The sequence below is a fragment of the Myxine glutinosa genome, chromosome 1, assembly GCF_964187855.1.
Source record: "Myxine glutinosa chromosome 1, kmMyxGlut1.1, whole genome shotgun sequence".
Classification (NCBI taxonomy): Eukaryota; Metazoa; Chordata; class Myxini; order Myxiniformes; family Myxinidae; genus Myxine; species Myxine glutinosa.
The window spans coordinates 218,365,934-218,383,326 of NC_136261.1; the positions used below are offsets into that span (position 1 = coordinate 218,365,934).

The 17,393-nt window shown below is 44.2% G+C and overlaps 1 protein-coding gene across 8 annotated transcripts in view; it reads right to left on the reverse strand.

The window, feature by feature from the left end:
• Positions 1-12,466: 12,466 nt before the first annotated feature.
• Positions 12,467-17,393, reverse strand: part of LOC137434214 (mth938 domain-containing protein) — a 233,412-nt gene continuing 228,485 nt past the window's right edge. For 6 of the 8 annotated variants that reach the window (XM_078783855.1, XM_068127024.2, XM_068127033.2 and 3 more), the window contains exon 4: positions 14,163-15,193. In XM_078783855.1, coding sequence (XP_078639981.1) covers positions 15,053-15,193 — 141 coding nt within the window. In that variant the 3' untranslated portion in view covers positions 14,163-15,052. Of the gene's footprint in view, positions 13,320-14,162; positions 15,194-17,393 lie in introns of those variants that run through there. The other 2 variants (XM_068127015.2, XM_068127043.2) reach the window with 2 other exon arrangements.

Consider the following 17,393-nt stretch of genomic DNA (forward strand, 5'->3'; position numbering starts at 1 on the left):
TAATGCCGTGAACAAACTTTAGTCACAACACAACAAATATAAGTTGTGCCAAATTTGGTCGCCATCCCATCAGCGGTTTCGGAGAAGAAGTTGCAAGTGTTTACAGACTGATGAACTGACGGACTGACGGCTGGACGATGCGCCATAGGATCAGCTCCCCTGAACATTCCAGGTGAGCTAAAAAACGCTTCTGTACACCGACTTTGAGGTTCAGTTTGCAAACCACCATCTACAATTCCAATGTAAGAGACATAATTACTCTTCTTTTGGGTCTTCGGAGTCCTCGGGGTCTTTTGTGTCCTCTGGGTCATTTGGGTCCTCGGGATCTTCAGGGTGTTTTTGGTCTTCAGCATCTTTTGTGTATTTCGGGTCTTCTGGTTCCTCGGCATCTTTTGGGTCATTTGAGTCTTTTGGGTCCTCTGGATCTTTGGGGTATTTAAGGGTCGTTGGAGTATTTTGCATCTTATGGGTAATTTGGGTCTTTGCGGTCCACTGGGTCCCCAGGATCTTTCAGGGTCTTCGGGGTATTTTGTGTCTTCGGGGTCTTTTTGGTCTTTGGTGTCTTTTTGATCGTTTCGGTCTTCGGGGTCTTTAAGAGTCCTTAGGATGTTTGGGGTATTGAGGTATTTTGGGTATTTTCGGTCTTCTGGGTCTTTTTGATCCTTTTAGTCATCGGGGTCTTTTGTGTCTCTGGGGTCTTTTCAGTCTTTAAGGGTCTTTGGGATATTTTGTGTCATCGGGGTATTTAAGGGGCTTCTGGGTCCTTTGGGTCTTCGGGGTCTTTTTGGTATTCAGGGTCTTTTTGGTCTTCAGGGTATTAAAAGGTATTTGGGTTATTTTGGGTGTTTGTGGTCTTTGGCATATTTTGGGTCTTCAGGGTCTTTAAGGGTCTTTGGGGTATATTGGGTCTCCCCTGGCTCATTTCAGAATGAGGTCCCCTGGCTCATTTCAGATACGTGGTCTTTTGGGTCTTTAAGGGTCTTGGGGTCTTATCAGTCTTTTGGGTATTCGGGGTGTTTGGGGAATTTTGGGTCTTCAGGGCCTTTAGAGTTTTTGTGGTCTTTTGGGTCTTTAAGGGTCTTGGGATCTTTGGGGTATTTTGGGATTTTGGGGTCTTTTCGGTCTTTGGGGTCTTCAGGGTAATTTGGGTCTTTGTGGTCCATTGGGTCTTTTGGATATTTTGGGTCTTTGGGGTATCTTGATTCTTCATGTTCTTTTGGGTCTTTAACAGTCTTCAGGGTATTTTGGGTCTTCGGGGTATTTTGGGTATTTGGAGCCCATTGGGGGGTCTTGTAGGTCCTTAAGGTATTTTGTGTCCTCGGAGTCTTTTAGGTCTTTTAACCGGTGGACACACAGTCGTGTCCAAAGATTGCTCATAAACCCCCCATTCAAGTTCCTCTTAAAGCGCTATTCAAAACCTTTAAAATCTACCCTTATGAAGGGGGACAGACATCACACAAACACGCAAATACAAAAGCAAACATTGTGTTTTATAGGGTAGATGTATGCCTCCTTGAAATATTCCTCTTTGTCTTTCCCAAGTTGTCGTTGGAAGTCAGATTTTCGCTACTTAATGTCCTCTTTTGATGCACCTTTGGTTTCCATCTCTCTCCTTCTGGCTGAAATACTTGTTGGCTTTTCTGACAGCCATTTTGCCTTCTTTTGGGATCGTGTTTTTGGCCTCTTATTTTACATTGTCACCAACCTCTTGCCAAAATTTGTCTGGCATTCTGTCAACCAAATGCAGCTCTGCAAAACGTCTTTTTTGGATCTTCGGTCAAAACGTTTTTGTCAAAATGTCACCACCAAAGGTGGATGGAGGCTTTGTTTTCATCCCTCTTTGTCTGTGTATCTGTCTTTGAATAGGATATTTCAAAAAGTTGTGGACGGATTCGGATGAAACTATTTCGATAGGTTGGGTGTGTGATAAGAACAAATGGATTCGATTTGGTGAAGATGCAGACCCATATCCGGCCTATCAGTGGGATACCAAATGTACACTGGTCAGCCTGGCCAAGGTATGTGCTCTACCGAGTTCTGTTATCGTTTAGATATGTTTTCAAGGTCATATCTGGTCGAAGTGTTTCATTTTTTTTCCACCTTTCCCAATTTGACTCAGTTTTGCCACAGAGTATTTGGACCATTGCGGAGCGCTTCACCATCTTCTGTTGATTATTATGAAGTCAATCTGATTTCGATTTTGCCCATCACATGAAGTCCACGTGTACATTCTATTCTTGGGTTTAGTCAGGTTCAGTATGTCCAGATTTAAAGTTTCGTTGGATTTTTTGGGGGATTTGGAAAACTATATATTTTTGGAAACTATATTGTATAGTCAGTCAGAAAACCAATGTTGCTATTTGCACAGACTCCTGTATGGCGGCCATCTTGGATTTTCAAAATTGCCGCCGTAGAACTAATTTTTCTCAATATCTCAGCTTCTAAATAACATAGAGCTTTGATTCTAACGGCTAAAGATACATTTTCAAGGGCCCCGAATCCAATGGTAACAAGTTCGATAAGCTAGACATGACCATAGAGCTCCTATGTGGCGGCCATCTTGGATTTTTCAAACTGGCTGCCGTAAAATTGATGTTTCTCAATATCTCAGCTTCTAAACAACATAAAGCTTTGATTCTAACGGCTAAACATACATTTTCAAGGGCCCCGAATCCAATGGTAACAAGTTCGATAAGCTAGACATGACCATAGAGCTCCTATGTGGCGGCCATCTTGGATTTTTCAAACTGGCCGCCGTAAAATTGATGTTTCTCAGGATCTCATCTTCTAAATAAGACGGAGCTTTGATTTTTCTAAATCCCAAAAACAATCCAACGAAATCTAAAATCTGGACATGCTGAACCTGACTGTGTTGACTGTAATGAGAAATACTATTCTACTGCGAGTGTTTTGCCCTTTGTGGGCCTTTGTGGCATACTGCCAAATAACACACAGATACTCCTAATGTTCATGAGAACTTAAAATCTGTTTACGGGTGGACAAGCTACTAAAGTAATAAGTTTGATCCCCAGGGTACAGCTGAGGAAAATAATTAGTTTACAGCGTGTGTTTTTGTATTATTTATAAACTGAGCAATATACCTGATATTGTGGTGCTGGTGGTAGTGTATTTGTCGCCTATTATACATAAACTAGTGGGGTCACCCGTGGGAATCCCACTGGTATGGTGTGTGACATTTGGACATCTTGATTTAGATGCTGCACATTACATTTTACAAAATGGTTAAAATGGTGTAATGAACACAACTGATTTATTTCACAAAATATGTGACACCCTCACTCCTCTCCACCCTCACGCCTCTCCAATACCACTCCTCCTCACACTCCTCTCCAATACCTCCTCACACTCCTCTCCAATACCTCCTCACACTCCTCTCCAATCCCTCACACTCCTCTCCAATCCCTCACACTCCTCTCCAATCCCTCACACTCCTCTCCAATCCCTCACACTCCTCTCCAATCCCTCACACTCCTCTCCAATCCCTCACACTCCTCTCCAATCCCTCGCACTCCTCTCCAATCCCTCGCACTCCTCTCCAATCCCTCGCACTCCTCTCAAATCCCTCACACTCCTCTCCAATCCCGCACACTCCTCTCCAATCCCGCACACTCCTCTCCAATCCCGCACACTCCTCTCCAATCCCGCACACTCCTCTCCAATCCCGCACACTCTTCTCCAATCCCGCACACTCCTCTCCAATCCCGCACACTCCTCTCCAATCCCGCACACTCCTCTCCAATCCCGCACACTCCTCTCCAATCCCTCACACTCCTCTCCAATCCCTCACACTCCTCTCCAATCCCTCACACTCCTCTCCAATCCCTCACACTCCTCTCCAATCCCTCACACTCCTCTCCAATCCCGCACACTCCTCTCCAATCCCTCGCACTCCTCTCCTCTCAAATCCCTCACACTCGTCTTCAATTCCTCATACTCCCCTCCAATCGCGCCTCACTCGCCTCTCCAATCGCTCCTCACTCTCCAACCCCTCGCTCCTCTCCAACACCTCCTCGCACTCCTCTCCAACACCTCCTCACACTCCTCTCCAACACCTCCTCACACTCCTCTCCAACACCTAATCACACTCCTCTCCAACACCTCCTCACACTCCTCTCCAATACCTCCTCGCACTCCTCTCCAATACCTCCTCACACTCCTCTCCAATACCACCTCACACTCCTCTCCAATACCTCCTCGCACTCCTCTCCAATACCTCCTCGCACTCCTCTCCAATACCACCTCACACTCCTCTCCAATACCTCCTCGCACTCCTCTCCAATACCTCCTCGCACTCCTCTCCAATACCTCCTCGCACTCCTCTCCAATACCTCCTCGCACTCCTCTCCAATACCTCCTCGCACTCCTCTCCAATACCTCCTCGCACTCCTCTCCAATACCTCCTCGCACTCCTCTCCAATACCTCCTCGCACTCCTCTCCAATACCACCTCACACTCCTCTCCAATAACTCCTCACACTCCTCTCCAATACCTCCTCACACTCCTCTCCAATACCTCCTCACACTCCTCTCCAATACCTCCTCGCACTCCTCTCCAATACCTCCTCGCACTCCTCTCCAATACCTCCTCGCACTCCTCTCCAATACCTCCTCGCACTCCTCTCCAACACCTCCTCGCACTCCTCTCCAACACCTCCTCGCACTCCTCTCCAACACCTCCTCGCACTCCTCTCCAACACCTCCTCGCACTCCTCTCCAATACCTCCTCGCACTCCTCTCCAATACCTCCTCGCACTCCTCTCCAATACCTCCTCGCACTCCTCTCCAATACCTCCTCGCACTCCTCTCCAATACCTCCTCGCACTCCTCTCCAATACCTCCTCGCACTCCTCTCCAATACCACCTCACACTCCTCTCCAATAACTCCTCACACTCCTCTCCAATACCTCCTCGCACTCCTCTCCAATACCTCCTCACACTCCTCTCCAATACCTCCTCGCACTCCTCTCCAATACCTCCTCACACTCCTCTCCAATACCTCCTCGCACTCCTCTCCAATACCTCCTCGCACTCCTCTCCAACACCTCCTCGCACTCCTCTCCAACACCTCCTCGCACTCCTCTCCAACACCTCCTCGCACTCCTCTCCAATACCTCCTCGCACTCCTCTCCAATACCTCCTCGCACTCCTCTCCAATACCTCCTCGCACTCCTCTCCAATACCTCCTCGCACTCCTCTCCAATACCTCCTCGCACTCCTCTCCAATACCTCCTCGCACTCCTCTCCAATACCTCCTCTCCAATAACTCCTCGCATTCCTCTCCAATACCTCCTCACATTCCTCTCCAATACCTCCTCGCACTCCTCTCCAATGCCTCCTCGCACTTCTCTCCAATACCTCCTCACACTCCTCTACAACCCCTCACACCCCTCGACAACCCCTATTGCCAAACCTATTTAAAGTGTATGCGCACATAACTAATTTAAAAAAACGAAGACATATCTCTCGGTGATTTCCTGAAACATATTTTACTTGCGGATAATAATGTTGAATGAAATAAGAAAGAACGAAGATATATATGTCGTTTTTGTGCCGACTCTCATGAACCGTAAAAGTAATATATCTTAACGAAAAGAAAAAGCGAATTTTTAATATATGTCGACATTTTCCACAACTGTTATTTTAGGCGGTGTATTTTTGTGTATCATCATGGCGCGATTTTTATAAATATATCTCGGCAATTTCCCGTGCGTCCGTGAATGTTCTCAATTATTTCTGACACCGAGTCTAAAACCATCGATAAAAATTAAATCAGATGGTGAATTCGATAAAATGGGCTTTAGTTTACAGGCCTTTGAGAAATCATTTCGTTCTATAAACAGAAACTTTCTTGGGATTCTCTTCCCGTTTTTTTTCAACCGAGTCTAACACGATGTTAGCGACTGTTAAAAATGAAATGATATATCGAATTGAGTACCAGTTCACTGGTAATTCCCTGCTTGTCGTTAAAGGCGGCAAAAAGGGTTGGCGTCAGGAAGGGCATCCGGCCGTAAAACATTGCTTCAAAAAGGAGACCAAAAAACAACAACAACCACAGTTCCCGAAAAAGGCCAACCCCCGCTTGCGGGGAAAAATGGCCTCTAAAGGTGTTTTTTTTAATATCGAATTAGAATTGAAATAAACCTGTGTGAGAGAGAAAGACAGCACGGGCCTAACTAAACAGGCCTCAATGCTATTCGAGTTAATAAAATGGTGGATATTTGTTTACATGAAGCCTCTCCAAGAATGGGTGGAGCTATGGGTGGAGCTACTCTGCAAACGGACTAAGCCACACCACCGGACAGACGTCCAACAGAATCACCGTAGCCTATTATAATATAGATATGTCTGTGGTGGTGGTTGTATATATCGGTGACGGTTCCCTTTGCTTTGCTGTCTTTGCAGGTTCTACATGTCACATTATGAGTGAGATGCAACAAGATGGTGAAGGGGCGGGGCAAGCCCAGGAGTCCACGAACTGTAAGCAGTGCATTTTATGCAAGGTTGATGATGTCAAGAAAGGATCCTTGGTGTTAAACCCCAGAATAGATTCCTACCAACATTTATTGAAGACAATAGAATAAAGGGCCAGTTTGCATGATGGCATCTACGTTCAAGTCCATAAACGACTCCAAAACAGCACAAAAGAAACACTCTCTACAGAGAAGGCAGTTTGGCATCGCACTTGTTACTCCAGTGCAACTAACAAGAGCGAGATACAACGTGCCAGAGACCGCCATGCGCATGCAGTAACAACTGGACACTATACTGCAAAAAAACGCGGACAGAAGAGAGGAAGCACAGAAATGGACGAGCCAGGCTCATCAACATCTGATGCAACATCCCCGTTCACACGCTCGTGTACAGTGCTACTGGATAAAGAGCAGTGTTTCTTCTGCCAAAAAGATGATGGCCAACTACTCTACCAGGTTAGGACTGAAAATGCTGGTCAAGAGCTTAGAGAGGCTGTAGAGAAGTCCCAAGATGCATTATTGAAAACACGATTCAACACATGTATCTCACCAGGTGATGCACACGCAATTGACCTCCGGTACCACAAATCTTGTTGGAGAAGACATGTGTTCCATGTAGTACGAGACAGACCTAGCGCAAACAGAAGCAGCGCAGACAAAGAACTATTGCTGCAACGGGCAAGTCTGATTGAGATGATCAACCTGATAGATGTCAAAACACAAAACCAAGCTTATCTCTCCATGGATGACATTGAAACCACTTATGTCAATATGATTGGCGCACAGGACTTCTCAATGCACATGGCTACTGTGTTTCGATTGTCCGCGCCCTCCTCATGGAAACTGCTCTTGCCAATGCTGTCGTAGAAAACACCAGGCAGTTTGAAGGTCTGTACGTAACACCATTCCTGAAAAGGGGAGCCTTTGTGTTCTTTGCTGCAGACAACACGGACTTTGCCGAGGATACTCCTGACGGGAAAGGAACCACTCACGCAACGATTACTGCAGTGTACCAGAAGTCAGATGTCCCTGGAGAACCAGTTGCGCAACCTCTGATCATCGGTGATGCACAGAGTCTATCGGTCACTCCATACCATGTAGATGTGCTGCACTGTGACAAGCCGAAACCACAGCTTACGAAGAGAACAGAGGAGTTTGTCATCAACAAGGGGGTCTCCAGATCCTATCAACTGACACAACTGGGATGGGTTGTTGCTTCTGCTCTATCCAGGATGAAAGCGAGGGAGCACTCCAGCAAGAATCCAGGTTGGGCAGGATACAACTCGCTCTTGTCTGAACGCCAGTCCATGACTCGGGTTGGTGCCTTGCCACTACTTCCAGAGGTGGCGCATGAGTGGCCAACCCTACTGACCGTGATCATGCAAGCCAGTCAGCTAAGGATGTTGGCAGTTGGTGAAGATCATCCCACTGTAATTTCATTTGACATGGCCCTCTACGAGAAGGTGGTGCAACTGCTGGATGCAAGACCTGACTTGAAACGCACAGTCGTCCCCAGACTGGGTGAGCTGCATGTTGTCATGGCGGCTCTCCGAGCCCTCGGAGCCTCCATGGAGAACTCAGGCATTGATGATGCTTGGGTAGAAGCTGATGTCTATGGTCCAGCCACGACGCGGCAAATCCTGAAATGTACACACTACAAGCGGTCTCTCCGTGCCCATATATATATTCATATGTAGCACTTTATGAAATGGTTCTGGAGGAGTTCTTGAAGGACAACCCACAAGTAAAGGATGTGTGTTTCGAGGCAACAGAGGGAGTAGAAGGTGCCTGTGCTGAGACGAACAAGTGCACGAAAGCTGAATCTGTAAAACAAGCAAACACCAAACTCCTTCAAGTCTTGACATCTGATGGGGTGGTGACGGCACTCGAGGAGTGGGAAGCACGGAGATCCAAGAATGCAATGTTCAAGTCAATGATGAACTATGATGTAAATGTTGAAGTCAATGATGAAAAATCCAAGATGGCCGCCACATAGGAGCTCTACAGTCATGTCTAGCTTATCGAACTTGTTACCATTGGATTCGGGGCCCTTGAAAATGTATGTTTAGCCGTTAGAATCAAAGCTTTATGTTGTTTAGAAGCTGAGATATTGAGAAACATCAAGTTTACGGTGGCCAGTTTGAAAAATCCAAGATGGCCGCCACATAGGAGCTCTATGGTCATGTCTAGCTTATCGAACTTGTTACCATTGGATTCGGGGCCCTTGAAAATGTATGTTTAGCCGTTAGAATCAAAGCTTTATGTTGTTTAGAAGCTGAGATATTGAGAAACATCAAGTTTACGGCGGCCAGTTTGAGAAATCCAAGATGGCCGCCACATAGGAGCTCTATGGTCATGTCTAGCTTATCGAACTTGTTACCATTGGATTCGGGGCCCTTGAAAATGTATGTTTAGCCGTTAGAATCAAAGCTCTATGTTATTTAGAAGCTGAGATATTGAGAGAAATTAGTTCTACGGCGGAAATTTTGAAAACCCAAGATGGCCGCCATACAGGAGTCTGTGCAAATAGCAACATTGGTTTTCTGACTGACTATACAATATAGTTTCCAAAAATATATAGTTTTCCAAATCCCCCAAAAATTCCAACGAAATTACATAGTGAACCTGACTAGTTGTTTGAACCATGTGATTGCATTGCGAGATCATTCTCCAAACAGAACTCCAGCATTCGCTCCTCAAGCTCATTTCAGATACCAAACCCATGCTTTCCTGCAATCCCTGGCGCTCCTGCCTTTCCAATTTTTGCATTCCAGTCTTCCATAATAATTACAATATCTCCTTGAGGCACATGTTCTGCCACTTCCCCTGCAACTGTGCATAAAATCCTTCACATTTTCATCATCTGCTGCAGACTCGGGCATATATCTAAATGATGGTGGTGTTCACTGGAGGTCCTTTTGACCTCACTGATACTAACCTGCCATTCACTGGGTTGTATCCTAGTACTAACTCTACCATCTTATTGCAAATCACCACCACTCCATTTCATTTACAGGTTTTGCAACCAGAAAAGAACACTTTCTAATCATCAGATTGAAACTGCCCCAAACCAGACCATCTAAGTTCACTTATCTCCACAATTTCACTTTCAATCTCTCTCTTTATAACATTTAACTTTTTCGGATTAATTTATCTTACATTCCATGTTCCAATTTTGTGAACGTTTGATCATTGTTGGATTCCCAGGTCCGGCAACCTCAGCAACTGGATGTCCTTACAGGTTAAATTCAGCTCCATCATAATGGCCAGTCCTACCCATGAAAGCACTTTTCTCTCCCCTAGAAGCCATTTGGCTGTTTTCAAACCTTGGGGGTGGAAGGTGGGGTGTGAGGGGTAAGGGGGGAGGGGTGGGTCATCAACGAGCACCATAGCTTTATCTCTTAGATTTCTGATCATGATTGTTTTCTTGGCATGTACAGAAGTGGTTTGCCATTGCTTTTTCCAGGCAGTGTCTTCGCGAGATGAGTAATCCTAGCCATTGTTCTCCATAAGAGAATCCTTTCCCTACCATCAAGGCCATGCAGCCATTACTGCTGATATGTATGTGCCAGCTGGCTGCATGACCATCCACCACTTGCTACCATGGTTTCATGTAACCCTGACATGGAGGCTAAAACGGAGTAGTACAACTTGCTCAAGGATGGCCCACAGGTTAAATAATGCAAAGGCCAAATACATTAAAAAGGATTGCTGCCCTTACCCCCATTAAACCCTTAGCTTATGGTTTAAAAACCTGAACCGCAAGGCAGCGGTGGATTTGGATTCAGAGCTTATTTATCTTAAATGAGCTGCCTACCAAGACTCCACCTGTCCAAATCAACTGCTTTTAAGAACCAGTGTTTCACCTTTCACCTCTACACCGTGAGTGAGAACCGCCATCGCTACAAGAAGACCGGTGAAAGGCTAGACGCTAGACTATCAGAGGCTGTTTGAGACGCTGAGCCATTGGAGTATTTAATACACATTCAGAGCTTATATTATACTCAATGTCACTCCATATTATAACCACACATGGCAACCACTTTTAGGGAATTACGGTAGGATTTGGTTAGCTGTAAGTTAGCCAAAAATTTCAAAACGGAGTGATTATATGCACATGTATACTGCACAAAGTAAAGCTTACTAGTTTTCTCATCACAGGATTGAATAGTTGACAGTCTCAATGAATCAGTAAAAGATGTAAGAAAAAAAAAAAAAAGGACAACCACATTATCAGACAACTGCATACTCAAACTAGATGGTATTCATAGAATACTTACCCTGCGCAGTCAACTTGTTGCGAGCCAACTCTTCTGTTTTTGAACATTTTTTTTCTTTGATCCAATATGGCTGCCAGACCACGTGAGCGATGACATCATAAATTTATATTCTCTAACATAATTGTTACATAGATCACGCTCAATACATTTCAAACTGATCAGACTAAGCGTTGTCCCTGTCGAATTATGACATCATAATTATGGCACCAATGACGTCATCGTTAACAACACCTATTCCCCATATAGAGTCCTTTACAATGACCCATGTTTCAATTTTTTCCATGCAGCAGTTTTGGAGATATAGAGGTGCAACGTTTTTTGGTTTTTCCAAGATGGCGCCTGTACCACATGACCTATGACGTCATGATTACCATTAAAATATTCCAAAGGAGGAGTCGCTCCGATGGTGAAAGTTTCGTGTCCATCAGACCATCAGTTACTGATTTAAAAAAAAAAAAATGATCAGATGGATAAGTGTTGTATTTGTCGAATTATGATGTCATAACGAAGGCATCATCATCAACAAATCTTATTCCCCATGGGGAGTAGTTGACGATGAGCCAGGTCTCAATTTTTTATATGGAGCGGTTTCAGAGATAGAGGTGTGAAGTTTTTCCAAGATGGCGCCTGTACCACGTGACCTATGACGTCATAATGATCATTAAAATATTATACAGGCAGAGGCCCTCCTATGGCGAAAATTTCGTGTCCATCGGACCAACGGTTGCCGAGAAAATGATTTTTTTAAATGACACGGCACATGGGACACGGCACAAGGCACACGTACGCACCTGAATGCTTAACCCCACTTTTCGCTTCATGAGCGCAGGGTAACTAGAACGGCACTCAGTAGAGAGCATACCTCAGCCTGGTTGGCCACTTCACCACTCAACGGTTGGCCACTTCACCACTCAATGGTGAAGATTCACTTAAAAGATTAAATAATTCTCATATCCGAATCCATATTCAGATCTTCACCAAAATCGAATCTATTTGTCCTTGTCAGACACACAACCGGTCCACCAAGTTTCGTCCAAATCTTTCCACAACTTTTTTGAGATATCCTGCTGTTTATCATTTTTGGCCCCGTCTCCCAATGGTGAAGAATTACTTTAAAAATTATCGTAGTAGGATCCGAATCCAGATCTTCATAAAAATCGAATCCTTTCGTCCTTGTCACATATGCAACCTCTCTGCCAAATTTCGTCCGAATCCGTCCACAACCTTTTGAGATATCTTGTTCATAAACAAACAGACAGATAGACAGGGGTCAAAACATAACCTCCATCCACCTTTGGTGCCATAGGTTACTAGAACGCCGTGATAGGCGGGATCTGGATTCTGACCTGAACCAAAAGTTAATCGGTTTGTTCTTGTCACTTGCCCAACTCATCAACCAAGTTTTGTCATACCTCGTCCACAACTTTAGAAATATCATGCTATACTGGAAATCATTTTTGCCCCTATCACTCAATGAAGAATCACTTTAAAATAAATTAATTCTCAGATCCAGATCCGGTTCACCAAAATCTAATCATTTCGTCCGTATCACATACGGAATACCCAACGTCTCCACCAAAATTTCGTCCGAATCCGTCCACAACCTTTTGAGACATCTTGTTCACAAACAAACAGACACAGTGGTGAAAACATATCCACCTTCGGTGAAGAGGTAAATATCATATTTGGAATGGTATGAACTTCTGATCGTTTATTCATTGTTCATCACTGTGATCAAGGCTTCATCTGCAAATCTGCAAAAGGAAAATCTGCAAAAATCAACTGAGACTAGAACGGCACTCTTCGACATCAACCGATATGCTTCCGCCCACATTATTACATTATACATGCTGTACTTGTACTGGTACGGATTCGGCCCTAATGATTGTTGTTATGATTATTGTTGTTGGTTTGAAGTATTCTGGTGATTGTGGTTGAAGGGAAAGGGTTATTATAGTTAAAAGATTTAAAAGCGCTCCTGGTAAAATGTGGCCGGAAATCCGGATCGTGACCGGAAGAGAGGGAGCGAGGAAGAAAGAGGCAGTAGGAGATCGTGAAACAGACGTTGTTGTTGAAGCTCCGGATCGAGCGTTCGACGTACAGTGTGAGTGAACTTTGCGTCCTTGAAGGGAAGTTCGGGCGATAAGAGTTATCGCCGGAGTGCGTGGAGCCTGTGTCGTCGGGTATCCTCATTGAGGTTCCGGAGGATCCTGGCCTCAAAGCCCGGGTTCGAAGGAAAGCCGTCCGCCATTTTCGCCACACGAGCAATCGGCAGTGAACCGGTTTTGGTCGTGTCGGCTGGGCATTATTCCCCGGTGGTTTGCCGGGGACGGCTGTGCCAGAAAGGGCACGTGAGAATTATACGGAGGCTCACGGATTGAACCGCAACGTGTACGTCGGAGCGCGTCTTGGTGAGGTTCCTTTCCACCGCTGTGTTGCTGGGTGCTGAACAACGTGACCTTGGGGTCGTCTCGCTCGCCTACGCCTCAATTGACCATCGGGCCTTGACTCCCCGATCGCGGGAGCGCACAGAGACATTGGGACTTCGCCTTGGAGGGGTACAGAGACATTGGGGAGGTGCCGTGAGTTTGGGATTAAGGGGCTTGATAAGGATATCATCGTAAGATTTGAAAGTAGGGGGTGATTGCCCCCATTGTTGTATGGCTCTTTGTGTGTGATTTATAATATATTATTGTTTGTTTATAACCTGGTGTGGTTGCATTATTGATTTGACTGTTTCATTTGCTGGTTCCATTGAGGGTTTCATTATTTGCTGGATTTCAACCAAGGATAACACATCTTTCTGCCGGGGACCCTCTCGGGGTTCGGAGGTCTACCGAGACCAGAGGTAGGGGGAGGACCCCGTAACAGTACCAGGTTTGACTTAAATCACTTCAGTTGTTCTCAAGTATCACATTTTTACCTGAAATGACTTTTGACCCTTGATCTTCGATGCAGAAATGTAATCAGTTCATCTTTTCATCATAACATATACTTGTACCAAGTTTGGTCAAAGTCCCATCACACTGATCCCACAAGTTAGAGCAGTAACAGAAGTTTTACCAAATGGGACCTTTGACCTCTTGACCCCATCATCTAATCAGTTTATCTTTACATCATTATACATACTTGGACCAAGTTTGACTTAGTTCCCTTTCAGCCGTTCTTAAGTTATTCGGGTAACAAAATCCTATTACAGACTCTGACCTTTGACCTCTTGATGTTGAAATCTAATCAGTTCATCTTTGCATCATAATACATACTTATTTATACCAACTTTGGCCAAAATCCCATCACTGGTTCACAAGTTATCGTGGTAACAGGATTTTACCTAACATGACCTCTGACCCTCTAGTTAAAGAAGTCTCCGTAAAGCAACCAAGAGAAGCTGCTCAAGTTAAGAGTTTATAATAGTATCAGCAATCAAACCCAGACTAGACAACTCTCAGGCAAAGGCATTACCTTTGAACTATCCTGTCAATCGCATAAGTGTAACAATGAAGTAAATGCTGTAATTTTAATGCCATAAATGATTGTACAAAGGTGTGATTAAAATGAAAGGCAGGACAAACATGATGCAGTCTGAAAAGCTCCATTATTTCACTGCATTATGGAAGGAGTTTGTGAGTGAATGAATGAATGAATGAATGATCGTTTTAAGGCCATTTTCCCCGCTAGAGCGGGGGTTAGCCTTGCGGGCCCCATGACAATCATGGTTCCCTATTTGAGGCAATCTTTTTATGGCCGGATGCCCTTCCTGGCGCCAACCCTTGGTCACGCTCTTACGATGCGCAGGGATACGGTGTACCTATTCTAAATCGGGGTACTCACCGTGATCATTCATCCCAGCAAGCTGGTACTCAATTTGCCGACCTCGGAAGGATGACAGGCTGAGTCAACCCCCCTGGCGTTAATTCAGCGATCGATCGGGATTCGAACCCAGGATCCTGGGATCCCAAGCCGGCACCCTAACCGCTAAGCCAACACCAGGCTAATGTGCACACAATATTCATATCACAAATGGCTATCGACAAGAAAACTTTCACATAAGTTGAAGCAATGCTAAATGGTATCAATATTTCGGTCCTATATCAAGAGAATGGGGTAGAGAAGTCCTAAATGCCTAAGCAGCTTGAAAAGCGACATTCAATCGGATGATACAACAAAATACACTTTTCATGTGAAGGCTGGTACCATTCTCTGTTAACGGAAAAGATAAGCACGAGATTTTACCAATTTTTAGTTCTTCAAATCCATCAACAATGGGTCAAATCCCATCGACTTAACAGGTAGTGTGGAATAGGCCACCCACACATCCTCCAGCTAAGGCCAGGCGGTTGTACTCAAGAACAGCAGCTTCAGTCTGAAACACCTTGAGGTTGGCTCCATGGCTCGTGACATAGGTCTCAATTTCCTTCGGAACCTTTTGAAAGTGTCATACACACAAAAGAATACGACTACTTTAATAATACTAGAAACAAAAGTTGAACACATGAAAAAAATTCTGTAATTTATTTTATTTATTTTTATTGCATATGGCCAAATGTGGTGCATTTTGCACAAGTGTGTAAGCATAAATAAATAAACAAATAAAATAAATACACATGCATGCTATATTTACTATGTATTCAAGTTCAGGTGATGGTTCATAATTTGGCATGTACCTTTCTTATGGTGCAGCAAATTCACGAAACAAAACAAATTTTAGGAATTCTTTTCTTACTTCAGCCACCTAAGGTAGACGGAGGTTATGTTTTCACCCCTGCCTGTTTGTTTGTCTGTTTTTGATGTCTCAAAAAGTTGTGGATGGATTCAGACCAAATTTCGTGGAGAGGTAGCATATGTGACAAGACCGAAATGATTACATTTTGGTGAAGATCTGGATCTGACAATTTTAAAAGTGATTCTTCACTGTTGAGAGATAGGGCCAAAAACGATATATAGCACGATATCTCAAAAAGTTGTGGACGGATTCGGACAAAACTTGGTGGATCGGTTGTGTGTGACAATGAAGAATTGCTTTGATTTTGCTGAAGATATGAATACGGATCTGGACATGTGAAGTTTTTAAATTTTCAAGTGATTCTTCACCATCGAGTGATAGGGACAAAACGATATATAACATTATATTTCAAAAAGTTATGGATGACTTATGACTAAACTAGGTGGATGGGTTTGTTAGGTGACAAGAACAAGCCGATTAGATTTTGGTTCAGGTCCAAATCCAGATCTGGCCTATCAGTGGATACAAAACATAAACTGTTCAGCCTGGTGGAGGTATGATCTCTATCTAGTGCCATTCTAGTAAGCTAATGTTACAATGAAGTTATATGTACTGAACTATAATTATTAAAGTTATACTCATGGGGCCTTCTTTGAAGAATATCCATTGAGTCGCCAAAATAGAAGAATATCCAGAACTCACTGTTCTCCCCTCTGGGCTGGTGCTCCTGCCTCACACCTAGCCCGGCTTCACGCTGTTGAAACCAAAGCTTTCAGATTCATTGGAATCTCTGATGAAGCCAACTCCGAGGGCCTTTCACTCACTCACCGCAGGCAGGTTGGTGGTCTTTCTGTCTTCTACCGACTCCTCTCCGGCCTTGCTCCTCCAGCTCTCTCTGTGCTCTGTCCCCCAAATATTCCTACAGGTCGCACAAGATCCGCCAGAAACCCTCTTATGGTTAAACTGCCAAAATCTAGACTCTCTGCTCACCTTCACTCTTTCATTCATCTTTTCTCCCGCCTCTGGAACAAACTCCCTCACTCCAGGTCTTTAAAACAGCTGTCCACCACCATCTCTTATCCCCCATCCAAAACCTTGATCTTTTCTACCTCCATTAATTCACCCCAGATCCACTTTTTTGAAATACCAACTTCTTTTCTGGAAGTCCTAGCAGTGTCCATGTGATATTACCTCTCCCCCCTCCCCCCCAAGCCCTCTCCCTCCCACAGATCTCCCGATGTCCTGCTTTCCATCTCGTCTCTCGCTCCATTTATCATATGTTTTATGTGCCAGTTTGTCTTTTTGTGATCAATGTTAGCTCTTACACGTTTTATCCTTCACAGTGGATAAATAAATAAATAAATGAGGAAGTGCTTGCTAACAACGTGATCCTTCTTCGGTGTTTGAGTGAATCTTTAAAGTAAGTGTTGTGCCGAAAGCATGACAACCATGTAGTTTCAAGACTGAACCCTCATTCCCATAAACTAATCATATTGGACTGCACAATGATCCTGTTTCTTGCGAAAATATTCAGAAAGATATTCATGTGTTCATGATGAAACAACGATGCAATGCTTTTATAATATACACAAATCAGTAGTATTATCACTTTTTGTGTGCAAAATAAGAATAACAAGAAGGAGAATTGATTTGCAATACATGTCCCCGACTGTTGACGTTTTCTAAGTTCAAAACGGGCATAACTCCCTGAAAAATTGGCGAAACGCCCTGAAACTCAAACTTGTTCTGCAAATTATCATAATAAAGTCACGCACCAAGTTTTCGTTGAATATTTTAAAGGGTATGGGGGAAAAAAAAGTCTGGAAAAGCATAAGTGATATAGTCCCTCCAGTCCCTATAGTCCCTCCAGTTTTGGGCTCAAAACTTAATTTTCACAGAC